Source organism: Gorilla gorilla, chromosome 15 (assembly GCF_029281585.2).
Source record: "Gorilla gorilla gorilla isolate KB3781 chromosome 15, NHGRI_mGorGor1-v2.1_pri, whole genome shotgun sequence".
NCBI lineage: Eukaryota > Metazoa > Chordata > Mammalia > Primates > Hominidae > Gorilla > Gorilla gorilla.
Genome location: NC_073239.2, coordinates 124,854,204 through 124,881,525, shown reverse-complemented (window position 1 = coordinate 124,881,525; position 27,322 = coordinate 124,854,204). Strand labels below are relative to the sequence as shown.

Sequence of the window (27,322 nt, the reverse complement as noted above, 5' to 3'; positions counted from 1 at the left end):
TGTTTGTATTTTAAATTTAATATCATAAACAATTTTTAAAGGTAATATAATATAGAAGTTCTCAGAATGAAACAAAAGGAAGGCTAAACTTCATTTTAGACTCATGGTAACACCAAAGCAATTTTAAGAATGTGAATAGGAAGCTAAACACTGCAAAGAGAATTCTTAAAAATCAGATTAGTTAAGAAATTTTGAAGAGAACTAAACTCTTCACACAGAAAACTTGAAAAGAATATTGATTAATCAAAAGCCTGTGAATCCTGGGACATACGTTTACTGATATCTATGGTGAATAGAGTCCAGGAGCAGTTGCATAATAAGTACATGTAAGGCCTAAGTTTAAGAATTGCAATTAGGAGTATTTTACATTTAATTTATAATCTTAGTAGAGGAAAAGTTCTGATGTGATTTTAAAAACAGAATCCCTTCTCGCCTTACTTACTTGGTACTTTAACCATTACAAATTTATTCAGGAAAACTAAAATTATTTAAAGAAGAGACATCTAGTTCTAGAGTAATCTGGCACATTCATATGTGAAAAAAATTAGAAATCACTTGATACATCTACAATACACAAATACACGTATAAACATTGTATTTTAATAATACTCTTTGTCACTTCAATTTAAATCATTCCATTATGAAAATTTCTTAATTGAAGGGAGACTATTTCTTCAAAACTCTAAATTAAACAGAGCTTTATCAACTAAGTTTACAGCAATATAGCCTTTAGAAATACATATTTCTTCATTTTATAATAATACTTCCCCTTTAAAAATTTGCCACGGTTTGTCACAGATTTAAAATACAAGGCACCTAATGCTATAAAAGAATAATACAGTAAATGTAGTGTAAGTGAACCAGATATTTTCTCAAATACTTATTCTTTTTAAAGTCCCATGAAATTTGCACAAACATGCTTGTTGCATAAATTAAACATTTTTTGTGTAGTTAATTTGCAATATGCTACAAAACCCAAAAATATAATCCACACTTATTACAGGTAGCTTATTTTAGCATTTTACCTGTCAGAAATACTGGTCTATGAACACTTAAGTGATTTCTTGAAAACATTTTCATAATATATTCCAGCATTTAACATGTGAAAATAAAGTCCCAGAACATTAGGATTTATTCCTTGATTAGTTCAAATGATTTCAACAGCTGAATTCCTTGAGATGTGTAAGACAGGTTGGTCCTTTGGATGGACTGTAGACTGAAACTTCCTATAACTGTAGTGATATGTACACAGCTACATAGCAAAGTGCTTCATTATGAAAATGAAGAAAACAGGTATGAGAAAAATATATTTTAGAGTTTCAAAGAACTGAAACTGTTATTTTTCAGACTAGGCACTGAAACATTTTTTCTACAAAAACTTGCCAGAGATTGTCTCTTCGCTGTATAGTTCCATTATCAAGCTAAAAACAGAAACCACAGAAATGTGATTAGATTATAATTTCACAGTTTTAGTTTTCTATAGTTTACATTTTAAAAAGCACATTATCTTAAAATTGAAATACCTATTTTCACTGTATACACACTTAATAACTGGATACTCAAATTTGGAGTACTAAGAACTTATGAATGTGACTTCTATAGCAATGTCAAAAGCTGACATCAACACTAAAGACTGTGTATTAGCAGTTAGTTGTACCCCTGGTATATTCCACCATTACTCCTGCAAAGACAAAGACACCTGCCCAGTCTATTCTACTCTATTGCAATCCATCCTCTCTAGTCTTGACTCTCTTCTTTACATAGCTCTCACTTCTAAAAATACTGAAACCTTGCTGGATATGGGTAGGTTTAAGTGTGAGTATGAGAACAATGCACAGCATACCCAAGAAAAATAATGCATAAATTACAGCATTAAAAAGCTTTCAAGAATACAAAGTCCTCACTTAATGTCATAGGTTCTAGGAAACTGACTTTAGGTCCCCGAATAACATTTTTTCGTTCAGTGTTGTTATGTTATAATGTTGATGCAAAAAAAAAAAGTTTTGCTGTAATTTTGCATAAAGTCACAGTTTATAAGAACCTACTGATGATGTTAAGTGAGGACTTACTGTAATTGTGTTTACGTTTTTTTAAATTTAAAGATGGCACATAAACATATATTTAGTTCCACTTGTTCTCCAAAACCTCACTAAAAAGGAAACAAAGGGTTAAAAAAATATATTTTTTAACAGAAATAAGGTCTCACTATGTTGCCCAGGCTAGTCTCAAACTCCTGAGCTCAAGTGATCCTCCCTCCTTGGCCTCCCAAAATGCTAGGATTACAGGCATGAGTTACTATGCCCAGCCTGGAATTTTTTTCTTAAAAGGAATAAACCACATGGACAAAAAGAAAAGTAGAGAGATGAGAAAATAACAGCCAACTCTTGGTTAGCAATGGAAAAACAGGACCAGATATCTCTGTAAGGAGGGGTGAAGAAACAACTAAAAACAAGAAGACTGGTATAATGTCTATAGAAAAAGCAGACAGACACTCAGATGCCCTCTCTTACTTTTCACAGTTGGCCAAGTGCCTTTTCTCTATCCCAGGAGAAGACTTTAAGGTTTACTCTCCAAAAAGGGTAGTAACAGAGAATCTCTGGATAAGGGAAATACCAGGACGAATCCTACATAGCTCAGTTATAAGTAACAATTTTTTAGTGACAACAATATAAACACTGACTTCAGATCTATCCAAAATTATGCAATAACTATACAGGGATGATGAGGAGGCCGAACTGATATGGAGACAGGAGGCATATGAGGTGGGAGCAGAGGAGGAGTAAACTTGAAAATAATCTGTCCTCATTGATCTTAGTGGGAAAGTCAGCTGAAGATGCCTAAAACCGAGAACTCATGAAACACAAGTCATAAGCGTGATACTTAGGGAGACAAGAAGGAAAATACCAAAAGAATCAGCTAAGAGTTTAATTTCCTCAGAGTGGGAAGAAAATTAAAGCAGGATGAGCAGGGCAGGGAAGGGCAGGGGTAACTGCCTTGTACAAAAAGTCTTGGAGAACTAGAGCTCAAACCATGTGCAGGTATAAACTAGATTTAAAAACAGCACACTAAAGAAAAACAGAAAACCAGGACCATTAGCTGTAGGTTAGAAGCAAGTTTACCATGAGGATAACGAAACTTAATCTTCAAGCCTAATATAAGTGTTAACAACTGACAGGAGTTGTACAATGTTCTAGATAGGGAGGGAAAACTCAGTAGCAATCAAGAAACATTTCAATATAAATTGCCTAAAGATGTCTTAGAAAAACTAGAAAAATTCTAGTAGTTTATTGTGATCTTTCATTCTAAATAATCACTTTTGTACCTGCAAAATCTGTATGTTACATTTAATCTAAGCTTTCATTCAGCAAAATATTAAATGTCATGTACTCTATCATCGAAGACATATAAAAGACACTATTTCTTAAAATGTAAAAAATGGAAAAATATTCCAGAAACATTGTTAAATGACAAAGCAATGTCAGAGAATGAGGATAAACACTGTGCCAGTTATGTAAAACACACACATAAAGACTAGTATTTTCCAACCAGTATATTGTACCCCAGGATATTACATTTTTCTTTTACCATCAGAGAAAAAATATTTTTCTAAAGCGTATTATTAAATAAAATGACCCTTAGCATGAATAAAAATGAGTTAAAACTTTCTGATCATTTGAGTCAGGCACTATTATACATACTTTATATTTACCAAGTATTTACTATTTTAACACCCTCATAAGGGAGGTTCTACTGTAATCCCATTTCACAAATAAGAGAGCCGGAGCATCAAGAGATTAAGAACCTTGCATAGGGCCACACAGCTAGTATGTGGAGAAGACGGAACTGGAGTCCAGGCTTTAGCCCCTTTAGCCTCTAAGGCTGTATTGCCTCTCAAACAACTAATTATAGAAAATCAACCCTTTGAATATGACACAGATAAGAACCTTATTCAATACTAAACCCAGCTCACATACAAACCTGGGCTACAGACAACAAACAGCTAACTAGCTCCATCCTCCTGAGAAACACTGTGCATAGAGATGAGACTCTCACACTGTTCGCTGTCTTCTGGAACTCTTAAGAAAAAAAAAAGCAATAATTAAGGAAAGCTTTAGAGCTGAAAAGGAACCTCAAACCTTATTTATTCCATTGGCTGAAGCTATGTGGACAGGATGCAAGTCAGTGGCAGAACCAACACTAGGATAAAATTTCCCAAGAGCTTGTCCCAAGTTAGCGTTTTTTGTTTTTGTTTTTTAAATAAGAGATAGGGTCTCACTTTTTGTTTTTTAAATAAGAGACAGGGTATCACTTTGTCACCCAGGCTAAAGTGTAGTGGTGCTATTATAGTTCACTGCAGCTTTGAATTCCTGGGCTCAAGTGATCCTCCTACCTCAGCCTCCCAAGTAGCTTGGGACTACAGGTATATGCCATCGTGTCTGGGTAATTTTTTTTTTAATTTTCTTAGAGACAGGGTCTTGATATGTTGCCCAGGCTGGTCTTGAGCTCCAGAGTCACTGGAACCAAGTTCTTTTTATAGCAAAATGTAAAAAGCTTTCATTCTTAAAAAGAAAGAAATTGGAAAGAAAAACTGAGGCAATACTATTCTATCATGAATTATGTTCAAACCAATAAAAGTTTTCTATATTTAAGTTTGTTACGGCAAAACAGTAAACCTTTTGGTATTACCTGTGAATCATATTTTTTTTAAAAAAATGTAGTTACTAGGCAGGCAAATCACTTGTGGTCGGGAATTCAAGGCCAGCCTGGCCAACACGGTGAAACCTGCCTCTATTAAAAATACAAAAATTAGCTGGGCATGGTGGTGCACGCCTGTAATCCCAGCTACTCAGGAGGCTGAGGCAGGAGAATCACTTGAACCCAGGAGGCAGAGGTTGCAGTGAGCCGAGATCGTGCCATTGCACTCCAGGCTGGGCTACAGAGCAAGACTCTGTCAAGAAAGAGAAAAAAAGAAGAAAGAGAAGAAAGAAAGAGGGAAAGAAAAGGAAAGAAAAAGAGAGAGAAAGAAAGAAAGAAAGAAAGAGAAAGAATCTTAATACCCAAAAGATCTAAACAAATTATTTTCATCTGCCGTAACATATAAGTTATCATCTTTCAATAATTCCTCACAAAATCTCTAAAAGCTAGGCCAGCATGATGCAATTCTCAGTTATCTAGCAAACACTATTTTTAAAAATGTGTATTGGGACTAAACGTACCTCTGAATTCGATGTTTTCTGCATATAAAAGCAAATATTCTTCTGATTCCCACCATCACAGGATCCCAATTATTATAATGGCATAGGAGAGTTACAATAAAAAATGAAAAAAATACAGGGATAGCTCCTGCAAAAAATAACCAAGAAAACTGCACCTAAAAATAAAAGATAGAGGAAAAAACACACCCACAATTATCATTAAGGCAATTTTCCCCTTCAGTGTAAGTTTTCTATTTGTGAAAACTAGCAGGAATAAGAACAATGGGAAGACAAAACTAAACACTGACAATGTATTAAGTGTATTGTTATTAAATAAGAATTCAAGACTTCAACTTACTATTCCATGTACCTAAATTACGAACAACAATAGTTCTTGCTTGGAAAATAGGCTAAAGGAAAGCCAAGAAAGCATACTTTCCATTTATAGGCATTGTACACTTAGAGTAGAGATATACAGTATGAAACTTTGCTCCTGCACACCATGTTGCTCATTTCTTCTTCACTGTTTGCTGCCTAGTCTCAAGTGGGTCTCTCTCCCTCAGTTTCTGAAGTCATCTTCAAAAAATGTATATTTTCATAAAAAGTTACAGTTGTAGTATGCTGTGTATGCTACAGTCCTTATGACAGTACCAAAAACAAATTAAGTGCAAATTTGACACTCAAAACTCGCTTATCTAGTAATAAATGAAAAAAGCTCAAAATGAAATAATGACCAAATAAAATAAAGAAAAAAAAATAGAAATATTTTTACTAAGGAATGTTAGCCAGAGAAGACAAGCAACAAGACAAGCCTCATCAGTGATGTCAACAAGTCTGATCCTCCAATCCATCATTTATCAGGGTTGTCAAGAAAATAAAAAATATCTGTAAGTAGGGTGGAGGTATTAAAATCAAAAAGAAAAAAAAATAAGAAAAACAAATATATAAATAAAAAGAAAATAAAAAATAATGAGATGCCATCCAAAACAAAACTCATTCTTCCCTTTCACTAGTTCACTTTTACCATCTAGACTCAGCTAAAGATCAGAAACGATTGTCAAAGAAGCCTACACTGATCAACCACTGAGACTTAAGTGTAACACACAGGAGGTTTGCTTTAAAAATAATGATGAAAATAGTAACTTCTATCTATAAAATAGGGAAGGAAAACTGTGTTTGCCCTCTTTGAGAATTAGAAAAAAAAAAAAAGGGCATGGAATCATAGGTAAGACTCCCTCTGGTGGAAAACATATACTATTCCATTTCATAGCACCATTAGTCAGAGTAAACGAGTTTTGTGAGCATAATGTCTTTTATGAGGGAACTCACAATGCATAACACAAGAATAATAACTGACAATTTTTAACATGCATGCCCTATTTCTATGGTATTCATATACAATGACTGAGTCAGCCTAAGAATACCCCGGAAAGAATAGTCATTAAACTGAAAAGCCTTCATTTAGTTATGAAATTACCAATATATTTTAACATATTCCTGGAATATTTGCCAGAATGACTAATAATCAGGAAAAACCATGCTGCATTTAAATTATCCAAGATCAGAAAAGGTATTAAGAAGTTATAAATAATGCGATTAAAAATGTAGATATAGTTGATAGAATTATTTCATGAATATTCAACTAAAAACCTTATTTCATAACTGTATCAAAGCAAACTTAATAAAGATAGATAAAGCCCTAGAAGACTTTAGAAGGCAAGTTCACTTTCCACAATGTAGCTGTTTATATGTTGTCTCATAATAAAAAACTTCTAATTTGATTTCCAACAAGCTAAGACAAAAGAAATGAAGCCATTTATTACAACAAAGAAAATTACCTATGTAAACAAAAATTTTTTTTCTAATTCCTAAATATATCTGAATATCAAATAGAATATGATCAAGGATGCTTTCTGTTATATAAAATGATTATAAATAGATTTAAATAACCAATTTGTTTCAAGCACAATGTTAATAAATGCTAACATTTCAGAAGCTATATATAAATACAGTTAGCTAATTAAACCTAAAAACCCTAGAAAAGTAGATTTCTCTTATCATGTTTGTGTTACAGTTCTGGACACACACTGCTGCTTTTTCCAGATGGAATCTCCCTAACCTCAATCCTGACACCAACACACAGCCTGCTCCTTTAACTGACTGCCCAGTTCTAGATATGAAGACAATCAAGAACACCAAATCTTTTCTTGATTGTCTTCATATCCAGAACTGGGCAATCAGTTAAAGTTTGGTTATGTTTTTATAATTAATTGCATGTGCATACATTTCCCCGTTTTGTCTTTACCCTAAAATACTTTATTAAACAAATTATAACCATTATTGTTTGTAATGATAATTATGAAATGACTAATCATTTAATACAATTAGGTCCCCTGTGACTATTTTCTTAAAAATTCCTGAACATTAAGCTGCAATTTTTTTCAATCTACGAAAGCTTTTGTTTTTAAAATATCAGTACAATAAAGATGATTTACACAGTAGTCTACCAAAATCCTCTAACAAGTAGCACCTTCCCAGTTTCACAACCAGTTTGGTTCATATTCAGGATTATGACCTGAAGATGAAGAAGGGCCTAGATATTACTTAAATCTATAAAAGAATGATGTGTAATAATGTGCAATGTTAGTGTTATATAGAATATCCACATTCTTTGAAAATGCAAGTTATGTAAGATAATTAATTCTCAATTAAGGAAAGAATCTCAGTTCTTTAACCATGACAAATAAGAATTTACTGACCATAAAACAAAGCTAAATATCAGTAAAGAATTATTTTATAAATAAAGAGGATATACAGCACTAAGCATATTTTGCTTTTATCTTTTATTTTTTTGAGATGGAGTCTTGTTCTGTTGCCCAGGCTGGAGCCCAGTGGCATGATCTTGGCTCACTGCAATCTCCGCCTCCCGGGTTCAAGTGATTCTCCTGCCTCAGCCTCCCAAGTGGCTGGGATTACAGGTGCCTGCCATCACACCCAGCTAATTTTTGTGTTGTTAGTAGAGACGGGGTTTCACCATGCTGGCCAGGCTGGTCTCGAACTCCTAACCTCAAGTGATCTGCCTGCCTCGGCCTCCGAAGTGCTGGGATTACAGGCGTGAGCCACTGTGCCTGGCTAAGACCTAGAGAAAAATAGGTTTAAAATTTTGGTTATTGCTTGTACACATTATAAGCCTTTGGGCCTTGAAGTATTTCCCTCTTCAAATTATATTAGACTAAAACACACATACACACACACACACACACACACACACACACATACACTTCTGTGACTTAGTAGTTGCAGTTAAAAGTTAAATGCCTACATATACTGAACTGTGTGATAAATGGCTATGCTCCATCTTTCAGTGCTGGGCAACAGCATACCTCTGTTCTTCCTGCTACACTCAGGAGCACTGAATAAACTCTTCCCTTCTAGGCTGCTGGCAGCAACATCCCAGATTCTCTTTTCTGTGGTGTTAGCATTGCCAATATTTATCACGAGAATCCCCACATCCATACTAGGCCTTCAGAGAAACGGGATGGGATACCCACTCTGCTGAGTCCAGAGAGAGATGGCTAACTTTTACTGCAAACAGCATGATTCCTGTGCTGCTCATTCAGCACAGTGTGAAGGAGCCTGTGACAGGGTTTATCGCAGAAACTAAAATGCTTGTATGATAAAATGTGACTTACCAAAGAACATCTGGAACAGAATCAGCTCAAAAACTGGAGAACTACATATGAAGATGATGCCCTTAACTTAGAAATTTAGGGAAAAAACGGAAAAGCTAAAAATGGAAATTATCTATTTCTTCGGTACTTTCTATATTTCTATGTAGTAAAGCACCTTGGGAGAGAAAGCATCAAGTATTATTTATGTTTGTATCCTTATAATTTAATCACATCTCAACTTTCATTAGGTTTGTTTTAATAACACACCTAAAATATCTATGAATAATAAATAGCTTCCTTACCTTTTGCACACACATGTCAGCTATTATGGACAGAGGTATTGTAAGGCTTAGTGCAAGTGTGCCTATCAATGATGAGGTAAGAAAGCAGCCCCTGAAAAAAAGAAAATATACATTTCTATATTTAAAAAATTAAACAACCAAAGAAAAACACTGAACAAAGACTTTCTATCCTATAATATAGGCCTGTGAGATCAGGAGCAAAGATAAGAGGCTAGGATGGATTGAAACATAAAATATAATAAAGTTATTAAGATGATTCTCAAAGTTTTTCTTCAAATATTAAAAATACAAATATATAAGTGTAAAAAGCTCAAAATATTTTATGCTATTTTCAAGATCTGTTTGCAGATATTATTCAACTTTGGGTGTATAGCTTATATTTCATTAATTTTTTTAAAAAACTGTTGAACAGTTATTACAGTTTTGTGATGATTTGTAGATAACAAAGAAAACAGCATTATTAACACTGCAGGACAATACTTCACACATAGACCTTAAGGACGTGATAAGCCAACATGTGATTCTGTCACCAAGCAAAAATATCTCACCTTCATGAACACTAAAATCATGTGTTACTCTTTTGATTTGGCTTGGCATAAAAAAAGAAAGACTTGAATATTCTTAAAAAATATTTTCTTGTTGTTTTCCATTTTTCTAACAATTGTCCTAACCAAAAGCTAAGTAAGCTCTTTATTTTCACCTTGAATTATCAATGTGGGTATGAAATTTTGAAATATCTATCTGCATACAATTTTGTTGAATTGAAAGAAAATATTACACCCAATGGAGACAGATGAGCCATTTATAAAGACTGATAATTTGGGCATATAAGGAGAAAATGAATTATAAGCCAAGATAAAACCATAATGTATATCGTTAGGACTACAGATCCATGGAAGTTATAGGCAAGTAAAATCTAGCTCAGTATATGTCAGAATTAATAATGCTGTCCTGCAATAAAAGGGGCTATCTCTCAATAAAGTGTCACTAGAAGTAATGAACAGAGGCTGAACAACGAGTCCTTATTGATGAGGTAAAGGAAACAAGTACTTGTGGTTCCCACTACTTAGCTGCTCTGTGAAAAGAGCATTCGGGGTCAAATACAGCATATGTTCTTGGATGTTTATCATGCAGAGTACTATAATAAAAAACCTGGGAGGTAGAATTATAAAGCCTGTTTGACTTAATCCAGCTGTTAAGGTGGATCCAATTTAGCTAAAGGCTAAAGCCTTTTGTCATCTGTTAATAGTTAAGGTTAAAAAAATCGAGTATCTAAAATGTACATAACTAAAGATGAAAAAATTAATGAGCAAATGGATTATGATTTTAAAGAATTTTAGATCAGCAAAGGAGTTTAGATAAGAACATAAATTACTACAATACAAAGTAAATCTTTAAGTATTACACAAAAGAGAGTGATATGGGGGATACCAAGAAAATAGGTATTTCTTAACTGGGCAGGGAGACACAGCACTATAGGCAGAGCATTAAGGAAGACTCCACAAAAAAGTCTATTTCTGTTGCAGTCTTTTGCAAGGGAAAACTAGTTAACAGTTTCAATGGGTATGTAATAAAATTCATTTTATTCACTTATGTTTTATTCATTCTATTCATTTCAAATTTCTATTAAATAAAAATAGGACTAAGTATGAAGCTCTGTTATTTGAAAGGTCTCTCAAACTCCATACATGATACTGTCTTCAAACTATTTTAAGTTTATTATCGCATATCAGTATATTGGATATACAGCATATCAAAGTATGTTAACATCTCAAATCAATCACAGTTTAAGGTTTACATATCTGGCTCACCCATATGAAAGGTCCTGAAAATAAATAAAACAAAAACACCTATGAACAAGCAAACAGATATTCCAAAGCCTCTTAAATAAGCACCATCTCCTGGATTCTCAACTAGAACTCATGCACTCATACTTGGCATACATACCTCATATGCTTGGATATCCATTAGATAATGACTACTTTCATTTGCATAATACTCCACTTTCTAAAACATTTTTACAGATTTACACCATTCATATTCATTCTTTCCTTCAACAAGTATTTATTGAGCTCCTTCTGTGGACAAGGTACTACTCTAGAATGGGCACACAGAAGTTAAAAAACAAAGTCCCTGCTCTAGTGGAGTTAAAGTATTCAGTTGTATGTGTGTTGCAGAATGGGGTGCACAGGAAGGGCCACCAGCAAACAGACAAATATAAGCGCTTAAAATATCCAAAAATTAATCAACTGATAATAATTGGAGAATAAACAGTACATACCACAACCACAGGAACTCTGAGAGTACTGTTCCAATAAGGCCATTAACGATAATGCACATTAATACTACTTTATTGGGAAACTCGAAGTCCTCAAATCCAGTATAATGAAGTAAAAAGAAACCTGGCCATAAGAGCAGCAGATTAAACAAACCTACAAAACCTGAACATGTATAAAAGAGACAAGAGTTAAAATTGATTTATTTCTATTTTCCAAGCTTATTAACTCTAAAATTAAAATTAGATTTTGCACAAAAGCACTCTGGGAGGTTTCCTTAGCTAAAACTTCTGTTGGTTTGTTTTTAAGTCAGTCCTGTGAATAGCTCAACACCATAAAAAAAAAAACTGTCTGAAGCAACTGGTGATCACTCAGTTCAACTATCCACATTGTATGGGAGCAACTACTATGGAATAAACCACTTAGGACAACTCAACAAGAAGGGTTGTTAACCTTAGCTACTGATAATATAGTGCCCTAGAACTTAAAAGAAATAACTGGTATGTATGTGTTTGTGTACTCAGCCTAAATTAATTTTGAGGAATTAGATGGTTTGCTCTCTGATTCAATTATTTATGTCCAAAACACTTGTGCTTTGCGAGCAATAATGGAAGAAGGTTCCAAAGGAGATAAAACTCTTGGTTCCTGCATTCCCAGACCTCTAACTAGTTAGTGAGAAAGTATGTACACACAAAGAGCTATTCAACGTATGAGCAAAGTACCACTGACTAGTTATTAAGGAAAGCCATCCCACATAGTGGTTAAGTGTGTACTCGGCAGTCTGACTGCCTGGGTCCAATCCCAGCTCTATATATCACTCAATAGTAGTGCAAGCCTTATACCTCTTTAAGCCTCAGTTTTCCAATCTATAAGCATAAAATAACATTTAATAATATTTAATTAGGTTTCTGGGAAGATTAGACAAAACACATACAATATAGCATAGTATCTGGCACATGGTAAGCACTTAATAAAAGTTAGCTAATATTATTACAGAAATTAAGTTTATATATGACTATATACAAGTAAAAGTAAAGAATATAAAGAAAAAAGATTACAATTCTATAATAAATTTTGTTGTACTTCCTATACAGTTTACGTCACAAATTTACTATATGATTTATGTAACTATACAGCTTTCTTAAAAGAAAATTAAATTACAGTAGGTATATAATTGATACTTACTATGTCACCTAAATAATAAACCAGTCATTAGGATGCCTAGTTAAATCTTAACAGGGCAGGAGCACCCACTCTCTGTCTGATGCTAAAGACTCACAGCCACCCCACTTCTGTGAAGGGGGGCAAATAAGTCTGCCTTTCCCAGCAAGTTCCCACCCTCCACTCCACCCCATCTTCTGCAGCTCATGACTAACTGATGGAGGCTTTACGAGGCCAGCCATCACGACTCAAGGCCCAGACATATTAGCTGCTCTCCCTCTGCTCCCCGCCTCAGTACCTGCAATGAATTGGGCCAAACCTCAGTTATACTTGTGCGCCACACGGTTCTTTCCCCTTCTCTATCTTGCTTCCTTCACTGCAAGTTTTTCCTTCAGTGAACTCCCCACAAAAAATCACCCACACAAATTCCCCATCTCATATCCTGTTTTAGGGAGCCCAACTATTATGGTTTGGCTCTGTGTCCCCACCCAAATCTCATCTTGACTTGTAATCCCCACGTGTCAGGGAGGGACCTGGTGGGAAGTGACTGGATCATGGGGGTGGTTTCCCCCATGCTGTTCCCATCATAGTGAGTTCTTACAAGATTTGATGGTTTTAAAGTGTTTGGCAGTTCCCCCTTCTCAAGTTCTCTCTCTCTTGCCAGTGTGTAAAACATGCCTTGCTTCCCCATCACCTTACGTCATGATTGTAAGTTTCCTGAGGCCTCCCCAGCCATGCAGAACTGTCAGTCAATTAAACCTCTTTTGTTCATAAATTACCCAGTCTCAGGTAGTTCTTTATAGCAGTGTGAAAACAGACTAATACACCAACTTACATCTATTGATTAAAAAAACAACAACAAAAGAACGCATATACAGCAAGGACACATGACCTAAAATGCTTAAATAACATTACAAAGTTGTTTTAATGAAACACCAAAATGTGGCATTACCAAGATCTAAATCTATTTTCTAGTCCCTGAAGTGCTGAGTCTATGAAATCCCACATAAATTAACATCCTTTGACCTAGAGACAAAAGTCCCAATGACCCCACCTATTCCCTCGACTGCCCAGAATCTGGCGCCACATGCCTTTCTGTTCTTCTTCCACAAAGCGAAGTTCCAGCACAATCATTCAGATCTACTCACTGCTCCCTGTTAAGCCTCTGCTCACACTCCCTTGCCTGAAGAGCCCCCAACATCCCAATCCTAACTTCTCCAAATCCTGTCTATTCTAAAGCCCAGGGCAGATCAATATTGCTTTACATATCACATCACATATGAACAGGACCAACACAAGCCACATGTCTATATGCACTCTCCCTAATATGAGTAAATTAAGCAATTTTTCTTGCAACTTGTCAATGTATAAATTTTTAAAAAGTACCACTGACCCAACCACCTACCTATAACACTAAAAAAAACTAGCATTTTATTCCATTCCAAATAAAATTTTCTATGACTCTCAAATAAAATATCATTAAAATTATCTTTTCTTTTTTAAGAGACAGCATCTTACTCTGTTACCCAGGCTAGAGTGCAGAGACACAATCATAGCTCACTGCAGACTCGAACTCCTGGACTCAAGTGATTCTCCTGCCTCAGCCTCTCATGCAGCTGGGATTACAAACACATGTAACCAAACCTGGCTATTATGCTATATTTCTTGAATTCTATATTTAAAAAGAATTTAAGCAATCATTCAGCCTCATGGCTTTTCAAACATTTTATTTTTGTTAGTCTTTAGGTACAAGTATTTAATCTATTTTTAGTTTTAAAATAGTTTTAAAATAGTCTTTTTAAAAAAAAATTAAATAGAAATGCAGTCTCCCTATGTTGCCCAGGCTGATCTTGAATCCCTGGCTTTAAGCAGTCCTCCTGCCTCAGCCTCTCAAAGTGCTGGGATCACAGGCGTGAGCCACAATGCCCAGCCATAAGAAAAATCTTTACTATAAATTGAATTCTAATGCAAAATGCTCAACAAAGTAGAGCTGTTCCACAGGTGAAGCAGCAAAGGAGTCCAAGAACTAGACCCCTGCATGCAACTGTATTTCCTTCCAACCATCCCAGAAGCCTACCTATTCCCTAAATCACAGTTTAGAGGCCATTCATCTAGTCCAATTTCCTCATATTTCAGATGCCTGTGAGATAAATAAAGTTACAACAGCTGGATTCCAGGTCTCCTGACTCCTTGTAAGCTGCACTTTGAATTCTTATCACGGAGCTTCTTTATCTATTTATATTCAGATATCTTTTGAAAGATTATCTTGTCAATGTGTTCTTCGTCTGCAGTCCTACAGATATCGCAAGTTCTTTCCTGAACTGATGTCAGGCAAAGGAAAATTTATAAACCATATCCAGAAACTATAATTGGGTAATTTGAGAATGAATCTATGTTATAAAAAGTGTCTGTGTCTTAAAGATAAAATGCAAATGAAAAGCATTTAAATGGCCCACAATTTTTAATGTACATAAGTACATAGACTGCGACAGCATTAACATATAATTCAGGGGCAGTCTCCCCAGTCCTTTGCTAACTATTCAAAAATGGCAAAATGTAAAATACAGCAGGTAAACTCTCACATGCTTATAAGAGCATAAATCTGTCCTATCCGTGAGATAAATATCTGACTTGCAGTCTGAAGACATCAATTTGAAAAAAGTGTTAGGAGTTTCTTTCTGTCTCACACTGAGGAGACGGGCACTCCCTCATAGGTGCACAACTATGCAGGATAAAGTAAGGAAAACATTGGGACTGGCCTTCATAATCTTTAAATGGTTTTAAAGAATCATACGGAAGAAAAAAAAAGGCTTCCCTATTCCCTCCAAAAAACAAAAGCAAAACCCTGTGTTAATCATTTAGAGTAAATAGCCTCCCAAGTTACATATATTCTTACCAAAGAACATTGGAATATCTAACTTGTCTTCTCTATCTACTTTTCTCTTAATCATAACAATATAGACAGCATAGAGCATGGCTCCAGCAAGAGACCAAATGGAACCTGTAAAAATGGACGTGATTTAAAGCAATCACTCATTAGCTCATTCAATATATGCTTAAAATCCAATAATGTGTCAGATAATATTGCAAGAATATACAAAAGTGAAAAGATATATAATGATATAAATCACCTTTATATTGATATAAAGATATATAATGAAAAAGTATAGCCTACCCCATCCAAGTCTTCTAGGAGTACAGGAAGGAGTTTAATGTGTTAACAAATAAATGCAAAAGCATTCACCTCAATGATCCGACCAAAACCTATACATATTATAATAATACAACTCCAAAGTAACACTTTGTTTTTAATTTAGAAATGCATGTTTCTTATTTTACCCTACATAAACAATCTTGACACCTGGCATTTTCCAACTTAACAAATGTTTTTTTCCATCACTAAGCTGTTGCTTGTATTGTCTTCCTTACCCCCATATACCATTCTTAATATGTATTGCACTACCACTCCCATCTTAAAGGCTCTGTTAAAGTTCCATTTCTTCCACAAAGCATCCTCTTTCTAATCGGCTGTATTTCTGTCCTGTCTTCTGTTTTAGACAATACTTACTATTGTCAAGTATGGTATTAGTTTAATCCCTAGTAGCTTCATTTTATAAATCTCATATTGTTCCAAATCAAGAACTCCTTGAAAACTGCAAACACATAATTTATACTTTTTAATGTTCCGAAATAGCTAACATAATACAGATCTCACAGTACATGAATAATAAATACTGATTCTCTTTATTAACTCTCAAAAACATTTAAACTTTTCTAAACAGCTAAATAATGTTCTGCCAAGTGGTCATATTCAATACTTTAATCAATTATTCAAAAGACGAATGTTTTATTACTTTTTTTAATTATTTTCAAACTTTTTTTAAAGCTAAGGAAAAGCCTGTCAACAAAATCTTGCATACACATGCACATACCAAATACATACATTGTTTTATATACACAAAGCTGCTCTGGGTGAGAAAGAGGTGAGGAGGTTCAAAGCACAGCTCACTGGGTAGTAGCTAGGAATAATTCAGAAAGCATTGTTCTATTCAATAAACCTCAAATATCTAAAGAAGTATTCAAAGAGAAATAATTAATCTAGGTTTATTTTTTATTATGAGGTCTCACTATGCTGCCCAGGCTGGTATTGAACTCCTGGCCTCAAGCGATCCTCCCACCTTGGCCTCCCAAAGCACTGGGATAACAGGCATGAGTCACCATGCTCAGCCCAGCTAGGTTCTGATTACTTTTGTTTTTGTTAAGTCTAAGCAATGGATCAAAATCTAAGTGTTCACCATAGCAGTAACTATGAATCAAGAATCAAGAGTAAATGACAATATTCGTGGGTGAAGATATGACAGCAACAGGAAATTTGTATAGCCTCAAAGTATCCCCCACAAGATGCTTATTACTTACAGTGGGAAATATTAGTAACTTTACACTGGAGTAGGGTGGTTAATTTTAACCACCTTAAAATTAACATTACCAGCAACAGGACAAATCAATATCATGTGCCTTTTGGTAGAATGCACTGATCAGGAAACAATATCACTTCCATTATATTCTTACCAAAAATGCACAACCTCAATTTAACCAAAGAAAATGTCAGACAAATGCAAATTGAGGAACATTCTACAAACCAACTAGGTGGTACCCTACAAAAGTGTCAAGGTCATAAAAGACAAGAAGACTGAGGAACACTTCTGCATTTAAAGGAAACTAAGGAAACACGACAATTAAATGCAATAAATGATCCTGGATCAGAAAAAGAACATTAGTGGAAAAAATGGCAAAATTTGAAAAGGCTTTACAGATAACAGTATCATAATCAACGTTAATTTCTGATTTTTATAACTGTATAATATTTATGTAAGTTGTTAACATTTGAAAAATCTGGGTGAAGGCTATGAGAATTCACTAAACTATTTACGCATTTTTTTATGTTATTTCCAAAGGAAAAGTTCAAAAAAAAAACACCCTGCTAGGGCCTACCCTTCGTACGTTCATCTGTGCACATGAGCACGCACATGTAACTTTCTTGTTTACTCTAACAGAGAGAATCCAGAGTCAAGTACTTACCTATTGTACCTCTTCCAGCAGATTTTTCAGACCCTGACAGGTTTACCAGTACAACACCTCCAATGCTATGAGAATAACAGTCATTAATGATGAGCTAAAGAATTCTGAAAAGGCTAATCATAAAGATAAAAATTATTTATAAGTGATCAAGACTAATCTCAACTTTGGGTAAAACTATCAAATAATTTAGCAATTTCAATAATAATATCTAACAATATCAATATAATATAGTGTTATATTTGTATTAACTCATTTAATCCTCACAAAATGTACAATATTATACCTTATAAGGAAGTCTTATTACTGCCATTCCCATTTTACATGTGAAAGCTAATACATAAAGAGGTAAGGTAACTTGACCAAGATCACATAGCCGAGACTGAAATACAGGCAGTTTTACTCCAGAGTCCAGTGCTTCTATGTGCTATGCTATCCACTGTCTTTCAGTTAAGAATGAATTAACCTACTTGTCATCCCTTTCCAATCTTTCTTTTGGATTATACAAATATATCAAACCCATATAAATCCACCAATGGTACTACTCTTGCTTATTGGTAAAATCTAAATTAACAGTAAAACTATCCTTATGTGCTTAAACAATTTCACTAATCTCATGATTTTAGTGGATAAAAATAAGACTGAATTAAGGATGTAGAGATATCAGAGGTCATTCATAAACTCAATTGTTATTTTCTGGGCATCTAATATGGGCAAAGCACTGGGTTACAGAAGTGAACAATACAGATGTGGTTCCTGTCCTCAGGGAACTCTTTACATTGTCTATTTCTATGAATCTTATAAATTGTAACACGTTTTCAAGTAGATGAGATATTGCTAATTAAAAAAAAATTAGCCTAATTCTCTCACCCTGATGAGAAAGACCAGTGTGGCAGTGGGAGAGGAAGATGAAAGAAAATATGTATTCCCTTACGGAAAGATGTCATCAGAACTCAAGTGTAGTCCTTACATTAAATATGCAAACCCTTCAATTAAATCATCACAATTTTCTGTAATAATCACTGTTCATATTCAGATTCAGCTATTATTTATTGAGTATCCACAATATATTAGAAACCAGGGATTTTGTTTCCATTTAAATGATGATGATTATGATAATGGCTAAATATAGTGAGCACCTCCTGTTGTGTATCAGACATTGTTCCAAGCACTTTAGAACTTCTACTCATTTAATCCTCATAATAATCCTATGAGAGAAATCCTATTATTATCCCCAATATACAGATGAGAAAATTGGCACAGAAATGTAAGGAACTTGTTCAAGATCTCAAAACTAGTAATGATGGAGATGGGATTGGATTCCAAGTTGTTTGGCTTGAGGCCACACTCTTGTCTCTCAATTGATGAAATGAGATTTCTTTGCTTAGATTCCCTTCAAGATTGTTGCTATGTAAAATTCTTTTTATAGCCTCAGAAATTGAATCTCTTAGTAAAACGCCAATTCAAAACAAAATATTAAACAATGTTTAATACATAATTCTTAAGAACATATACTTACTCAAAAAATTTCTAAGTAACACTTTTTTTTAAAGGTACAGATAGTAAATATTTTAGGCTTCTGGGCCACATGGTATTGCAATTCAGCTCTGCCTCTGTAGTGCTAAAATGGCCATAGACAATTTGCAAATAGATGAGAGTGGCTGTGTTCTAATACAATCTGATTTACAAAACCAGCAGCTGACCCAACATAGTTTGCCAACCTCTGTTCGTCTACCTACTTTAATGAGAAGAAGTAATGTACTCTGTCAAAATACTTACAAGTTCAATATTTTATATCCATTTCCTTCTTTATCAAGTCTTTATTAAGATACCACGAAGAAAAGTTATAAATTAGCACATATTTTAAATAAAGTTAAATAAAACCTCATTTACTTCTCCAATACAAACATATTTCCCTAATGCAAAAATTTGCTCGGCTTAAAACATTAGTAAACCATGTAAAAGAATAAATCCCTAGTGGCCATAAAGTCTAAATGATAAATTAGTTGGATCAACCAGCTGCCCATTGGAGCAACCGTGGTTAATTTACCCTTATAACTAAAAAAGAAAAACATTTAATATTAAGAGCTACCGGTCTTCTATGATTGCCCAATACCAGACACTTCATAGCTATTACCACTAAACTTTAAAACAAGGCTGCAAGGTAAAATAGATAATATCATTTTCTCAACTAGGAAACCCTTTCAGAGTTTAAGGAAACTGCCCCAGGGCAAACAGCAGAGCTCTTATTCAATCTCAGCTTTGATAACCAAGAAACACTACTCTCCATCAAATCATCCTGCTACCTTCTCTGATTTTGTTTCATAAAATAAGTTTTATTAAACCAACACATCTTTTTTCAATACTGTCTATGGGCAAAGCCCTATGCTAGGTCTTTGATGACACAAATATAAAACAAGGCTATGGCCTTCAAGGGTTTACAAACCAGTAGGGAAGGCAAGACAAACATACACAAAGTTAAATTAAAATATTTAAGTATAGTTATCAGCAACACTCATATTATGCAGTAGTGCAAAACTGCCAAATGAATTATACAGAAAATAACTGAAACATCACCTGAGGCTTAGACAATTAGAGAAAACTGAATGTTAGCTTTCTAAGAGAAGTAGAAAAAGGAGAAATAAAAATCAAAACAAAGAGGGGAAATTGCCTTAAGAAAAAGAAATAGAAACTTGGGAGATTATGAGGATTAAGCTGCCACATTAAGTGTGAACGTCAGTCCAATACTTGATGAGTCTGCAGACACATGAATGGGAACCAAAGCAGCCTTGGGGTTTTCCCTCTGGTTACCCTACCCAGGAAGGTTTAGAAACCTAGTGCAGGATGTGACAGGGCTAAGTAGCATCATGTCCACTTAAAGCCTTCTTTTATCCACATCTTTCTTTGCTCTTACAATACAAACTACCCTGGTGCCACTATCAGAAATTGTAATATTGTATTTTTAAGCAGAGTAAACTAGCTATCACACTATATGCTTACCTTAAAATTACAGCTAATAGTTTAGAAAGGGTAAATCTATCTCCACTCTTACTTGGAAATACTGCAGCAAGGATTAAGGTAAAAAGTCCTATGAGGAGAAAAGAATTTAAAAATGGTACATGAGTTTAAATACTGTCAACATTTTTACTACCAACTTCATTGTTTAAATAAGCAAATTATATACCTACCTTTCAAATTATTTTTGTCACTCTTAACTAAGAAAATGACTGCAGTTAAGTAATGACTAGACTGAAATGTTTAAAGTTCATGCATAAAATAGCCTCCAAACTAAACCATGTTTATTTCAACAGTACAGATCAAGTACAGTCCTATTTATTTTAAACTAATAGGAAACTTAAATCTTATTCAGAGTAACAAGCTGACATCATCATAATCAAGCCTGTGTCCCTAAAGTTACTTTTATAGCTTTAAAAATACTTTTGTCTTCCAGATTTGAAAGGTGATTCAATCTTAAAAATAAAACACCTATCATAGGGCAAATTATAGTTCTGAAATAAGCAATTAAATTTTAGCCAAAGGGTCTAGAAAAAGATCTCTGGAAAGGATGTGTGAAGGGAAAGGCAACTACAATACAAAAGGCCAGCCTATAAAACTGTAATATGTTGTTATATAAAAAATATTGTAAAGTATTTGAAGGAACATAAATAGCACAGGCTAAGGCATGAAACTACAGTCATGCTTAACAACAGGGATAAATATAGAGAAAATGTGTGTCTTTAGGCAATGTCAGCCTTGTGCCACCATCATAGAGCATACTCACACAAACCTAAATGGTATAGCCTACTACACAGATAGGCTATATGCTATAAGTCTATTGCTTGTAGGCTACCAACTTGTATGGCATGCTACTGTATTGAATACTGTAGGCAACTGTAGCACAATGGTAAGTATTTGTGTATCCAAACATATTTAAACATAGAAAAGGTACAGTAAAAATACAGTATTATAATCTTATGGGACCACCATCGTATATGCAGTCTGTTGTAGACTGAAACATCATATGCAGCACCTGACTGTATACAGATTAAAAGGCAGTTATAATAGACTAATGTATATTAGAACTAATGTAAGAAGCTATAACAAGATTAAAATGTTGTACATGTACACACATATATACCAGAAATACACTGATTTATAATGCAGATTTTTAAAGACAAATTTCTTACTGGTAGTTGAAGATAAAATATTAACTATAGCAACTTGTGTGTCTGAAAGTGCTTCTTGATATGACAAATTTGCCAAAAACCACTAAAGAAAAAGAAAACCAAAGTGAACCCTAATGAAAGACATGTTTACATCTGTCATTACAATTCAGAATTCCCTTTTTTGTTCTCCTCCTAAATACCGTTCTCACAAGATGTTTTAAAAGCTGCTTTGTATTGAAAAAATCACAGGCTCCCAAAAAAGACAAACATTTATAATCAGACCAAAGACCATGCTACCCAATTGCCCTTAAAATTTAACAATAGTTGGTTAACAATTAGCATTCAGGTTTTTTTTAATGAGTAAAATCAAGTATCAAATCAATTTAAAAATTTGCTTTATCTAGGCTGCATGTAGTGGCTCATGCCTGTAATCCCAGTACTTTGGGAGGCTGAGGTGGGTGGATTGCTTGAGCCCAGAAAGACCAGCCTGGGCAACACAGTGAAACCCCATTTCTACAAAAAAAAATACAAAAATTAGCCAGGCATGGTAGTGCACACCTGTAATCCCAGCTACTCAGGAGGCTGAGGTGGGAGGATTACTTGAGCCTGGGAGGTTGAGGCTGCAGTGAGGCATAACTCCCTCACTGCACTTCAGCCTAGGTGACAGAGAGACCATTTCTCAAAAAAAAAAAATTGCTTTATCTAAGTACTGCTGACACTCTGTTAAGTTTATCTAAATCATATTTAAATTTGAGAAAATTCTCCAACATTAGAATATATACAGATGAATACAGCATAATGAGAAATCTATTAAACCAGATGATGTGCATGGATATGGATGGACCTAGCTAGCTAGCTGGATTGAAAAATAAAAGGCTATATTCACTTTGGAAATTTAGAAATGTCCTATGAAAATGATAATTTATTGATTAATTGTGATTGCTTTTCTGAATCTCAGTTTGGAGACACAACCCAAAGAGTTCTCATAACTTTGGATACAGTGAAGGAAGTTTTCCAGCTATCAGGACTTTTTTTAAAAAATTCTTTCTTCTCTTCCACTTATCTAGGTTAGGATGGAGAATAAGAAATAATACTTTTTTTGATGACGGTTGGCAGGATGTGTGTGTGTCCAAAGTTCAGTAATTTTCACTGATAATTCATCCATTTTTTTGTGGATAACACTTTTTTACTATCTGAAACAATGCTACTATGAATATCTTAATTCTAGTACACACCTGCCACCTGGTGCATAAGTACATGAGTGTCACCAAAGCATATACTAAGAGGTAGATTGCTGGGTCAAGCAAACTAAACTAATGGCTGGTTTTTGGTGTCTCTGTTACTTACACTGGTTGACTCGAAGAGTTATTCCACCAAATGACTTATCTCTATTAAGAGAAGGACATCTCTCGATCTCTCTCAGAGCTTGTGGCTGAGTAGTTTTACACTAGTATTTACATTGAAAAGAAGTAGTAGAGACACATGATTGTAGAGCACTACCAGAACGCAGCAGATGGCTGAGAGCCTAGTAGTCTCCATTCAGTCCATACTGTACTCAAGGCTGAAGCCAGAATGAAACTGTGGCAACGTGGTTCTGATTCCATCTGCAATCCTTTGATTTCCTAGATAATTTCACATGCCTATCTAGATAGGTCTCGAACTCCTGACCTCAGGTAGTCGACCCACCTCAGCCTCCCACAGTGCTGAGATTACAGGCATGAGCCACCACGACCTGCTAGGAGTTCACGCTTTAGTTGGGGAAAATATACAATAAGCAAGCCAATTTTTAAAAAGAGAACTGCAATTAGAGTTAAATGCTACAAAGACAATCTCACAGGAAGATGGGATGTAGAATGATAAGGCTCTCAGAATAGTAGGAGAAACTATTGCTTCTTACGATGTTTGTCTTTCTTTGTATCAGTGCTCAGCTGAGTCTGCAGTGCTTCAGAGGCAGCTTTCATTTTATAAAAATCTATGATTTCTCCTTCCAGTTGTTTTTCTCTTCCTCGAGCTTCCTTATCTCCTCCTGTTGAATCATTTTAAGATGCTCGAATTTGTCCTGCAGCTGTGAAACCAATGTGCAGTTGTGACACCAAAGCAGTGTGGCTGAACACCCAAAAGAATATGCTTTTTTCTGATTATCAAACAAACCCAAATCATCACAGTAGAGCACGATCTTAATAACAATCTCAAAAACTCAGGAGTAAACACTCAGATATGGAATTTTTCTTTTCTTCTTTTTTCCTTTTATAAGATGGAGTCTCACTCTGTTGCCCAGGCTGGAGTGCACTGGTGTGATCTCAGCTCACTGCAACCTCCATCTCCCAGTTCAAGTGATTCTCCTGCCTCAGCCTCTTGAGTAGCTGGGACTACAGGCATGCACCACCACTACAGGCGTGTGCCACCACACCTGGCTAATTTTTGTATTTTTAGTAGAGATGGGGTTTTGCCATGTTGGCCAGGCTGGTCTCGAACTCCTGACCTCAGGTGATCCACCCACTTTGGCCTCCCAAAGACTTTTTTTTTTTTTAAATATAGAGACAAGTTCTCAGTACGTTGCCCAGGCTGGTCTCAAACTCCTAAGCTCAAGTGATCCTCCCACCTCAGCTTCCCAAAGTGCTGGGACTGACTGGATGCAGTGGCTCATGCTTGTAAACTCAGCACTTTGGGAGGCCAAGGTGGGAGGATCTCTTGAGCCCAGGAGTTCAAGACCAGACTGGGTGATATAACACAATAGTAAACTTCAACAGGAGAGAGAATCTGTAAACTTCAATATAGATCTTCTGAAATTATCCAGTCAGAGGACAAAGAAAAAAAGAATAAAAAAGAGAAAAGAAGGCTGGGTGTGGTGGCTCAAGCCTGTAATCCCAACACTTTGGGAGGCCGAGGCAGGCAAATTAAGAGGTCAGGAGTTCAAGACCAGCCTGTCCAACATGACAAAGCCCCATCTCTACTAAAAATACAAAAATTAGCCGGGTGTGGTGGCACACGCCTGTAGTCCCAGCTACTTGGGAGGCTGAGGCAGGAGAATCGCTTGAACCCAGGAGGCGGAGGTTGGAGTGCAATGTGAGCCGAGACCACACATTACACTCCAGCCTGGGTGACAGAGCATGACTCTGTCTCAAAAAAAGAAAAAGAAAAAAAAAAGAGACAGAGAAAAGAAAGCCAACAAGACACCATTAGGCAAACCATTGTCAGGTTATGGGAGTTTGGGAAGGAAAGTAGAGAAAGGAGAAGAAAGCTTATTTAAAGAATGGCTGAAAACTGCCTAAATCATGGGAAAGATTTACACATCTAAATCCATGAAGCTTAAAGATTCCTAAAGAGGTTCAAACCAAATAGATACTCACCAAGTCACAATGTAATCAAATAGTCAAAAGTTAAAGAAACTTTGCAGGTCAGGACAGAATCGAATAATACATTCAAAGTGCTGAAAGAAAAAAACTGCCAGCAACTAATACTATGTCTGACAAAGCTGTCCTTCAGAAAGAAAAAAGAAATAACGTGTTTCCTCGACAAACAAAGCTGAGGGCATTCAGGACCACTAGGTCTACCTTAAAAAAATGCTTAATGGAGTTTTTCAAGTAAAAATGAATGAAGTTGGGAGCGGTGGCTCATGCCTGTAATCCCATTTTGGGAGGCTGAGGTGAGTGGATCACCTGAGGTCGGGAGGTCAAGACCAGCCTGGCCAACATGGCAAAACCCCACCTCCAGTAAAAATACAAAAAATTAGCCAGGTATGAAGGCCACTGAGATCGTGCCACTGCACTCCAGCCTGGGTGACAAGAGTCAAACTACATTTCAAAAACTAAAAACAAAACAAACAAAAAAAAACAAAACTTGAGGCCTGGCCTTCTGCTCCTCTCCAACCTCCCCTTCTCTGGGCCCAAGCCACCTTGGCTGAGGAGGGGGTGAGGAGGTCTGAGCCCCCGCCAGGAACCCCCTGCCCGGACCAAGTACTCGACCCCCAGGCCTGCATTCAGTGAGGCCTCCCGTGGCGTCAGCATGTTCGTGTGGAGGAATGTGGAAGGTCACTCTGCACCCGTGTTCCCCTGGTACTCCATCCCCTTCCTCACCCCTCCCTGCAGCCACATGAGGCCCAGCAACCTGCCAGTCACTCAGTGGCCTCCAACCAAAGAAAACAACCTGCCAAGTTGGCAGCTGTTGCTCATGAGCGTCCACCAGGTGGCACAGGGAGTGTTGACCCTGGGCGGCCCCCTGGAGCCACCTGCCCTGAAAGCCCAGGGCCCGCAACCCCACACACTTTGGGGGTGGTGGAACCTGGTAAAAGCTCACCTCCCACCATGGAGGAGGAGCCCTGGGCCCCTCAGGGGAGTCCCTGCTGGACAGTGAGACAGAGAATGACCATGATGATGCTTTCCTCTCCATCATGTCTCCTGACACCCAGTTGCCTCTACCACTCAGATGATGTCAGGCCCAGTCCCTCAGTGCCCTGCGCAAGGAACAGGACTCATCTTCTGAGAAGGATGGACGCAGCCCCAACAAATGGGACAAGGACCACATCCGGTGGCCCATGAGTGGCGGTCATGATCTTCAGCAAGCGGCACCAGGCCCTGGCAGGGAGCACCAGGGTCACTCCAACCAGGATATCCGGACGGTCAGCCAGATGCTGACTCTGGCCCAAAGACTTCTACTCAGTATGGAGCTCCAGGCCACTTTGCAGCCCCTGGTGAGGGAGGTGTACATACCATGAATTGTGGGACCTTCAGAGCTTTTCACTTTTCGGAAAATAGCTCCTGTAGGGGCTACAAGATGGAGTGTGAAGAGGGCCTTGGGCCACAGGGAGGTGCCTGTGGACTAGGGGGAGTTCATGCACCCCTTCTTTCTCCAGAGGGGCTGGACTCAGTTGAGTATGGGGGTGGGGGCTCCTGCACTTCGACACAGGCAGTGGGAGGGTTTTCTCCCCATTCCCTCTGCACTCCCAACTTGAGCTATACTTTTTAAGAAAGTGATTCACCCTGCCTTTGCCCCCTTCCCCAGAACAGAACACGTTGATCATGGGCGATATTTTTCATTGTGCCAAACAGTTGCCATGACCGTCATTAAACCTGTTTAACACCAAATAATAAGGAAAATAAAATAAAAAATTCGGGCTTGGTGCAGAAACTCACCCCAAATAAATCACCTACCAAAATATTTACATAATGGTGGAAATATTCCAAAATTCAATATTTTGGGATTTATACACAAAAGATAAACAAATTAGAGGCCAAGAGGCTGCCGGAAGGGAAAAACGGGGCCTGGGAAGGCCGTTGTGAGGAATGAGCTGGGCCTAAAGAGGCCACTGGCAGGCGGGAGCTGGGCCTGCTGAAGCGGCCGAGAGGCAGGAGCTTTGGACTCGGGAGGCCGCAATGAGGCGAGAGCTAGCTGGGCATGGAGAGTCAGCTGTGAGTCCGCTGTGAGTCCGGGCCCATGCAGGCCTTCGAGAGGCAGGAGGCCGGGCCTGCAAAGGCC

General features: G+C 36.5%; 1 protein-coding gene across 1 annotated transcript; it reads right to left on the bottom strand.

The window, feature by feature from the left end:
• Positions 1-26,461, bottom strand: LOC129524833 (solute carrier family 35 member F5-like). The gene is made up of 10 exons (XM_063698252.1): positions 26,144-26,461; positions 23,745-23,912; positions 20,682-20,769; positions 17,685-17,749; positions 15,502-15,606; positions 11,450-11,609; positions 9,169-9,259; positions 5,217-5,371; positions 3,979-4,076; positions 1-1,421 (listed from the first exon to the last, which is right to left on the bottom strand). Exons 2-9 carry the CDS (start codon positions 23,806-23,808, stop codon positions 4,001-4,003), a joined length of 804 nt encoding a protein of 267 aa, XP_063554322.1. The 5' UTR covers positions 23,809-23,912; positions 26,144-26,461; the 3' UTR covers positions 1-1,421; positions 3,979-4,000.
• Positions 26,462-27,322: the final 861 nt, after the last annotated feature.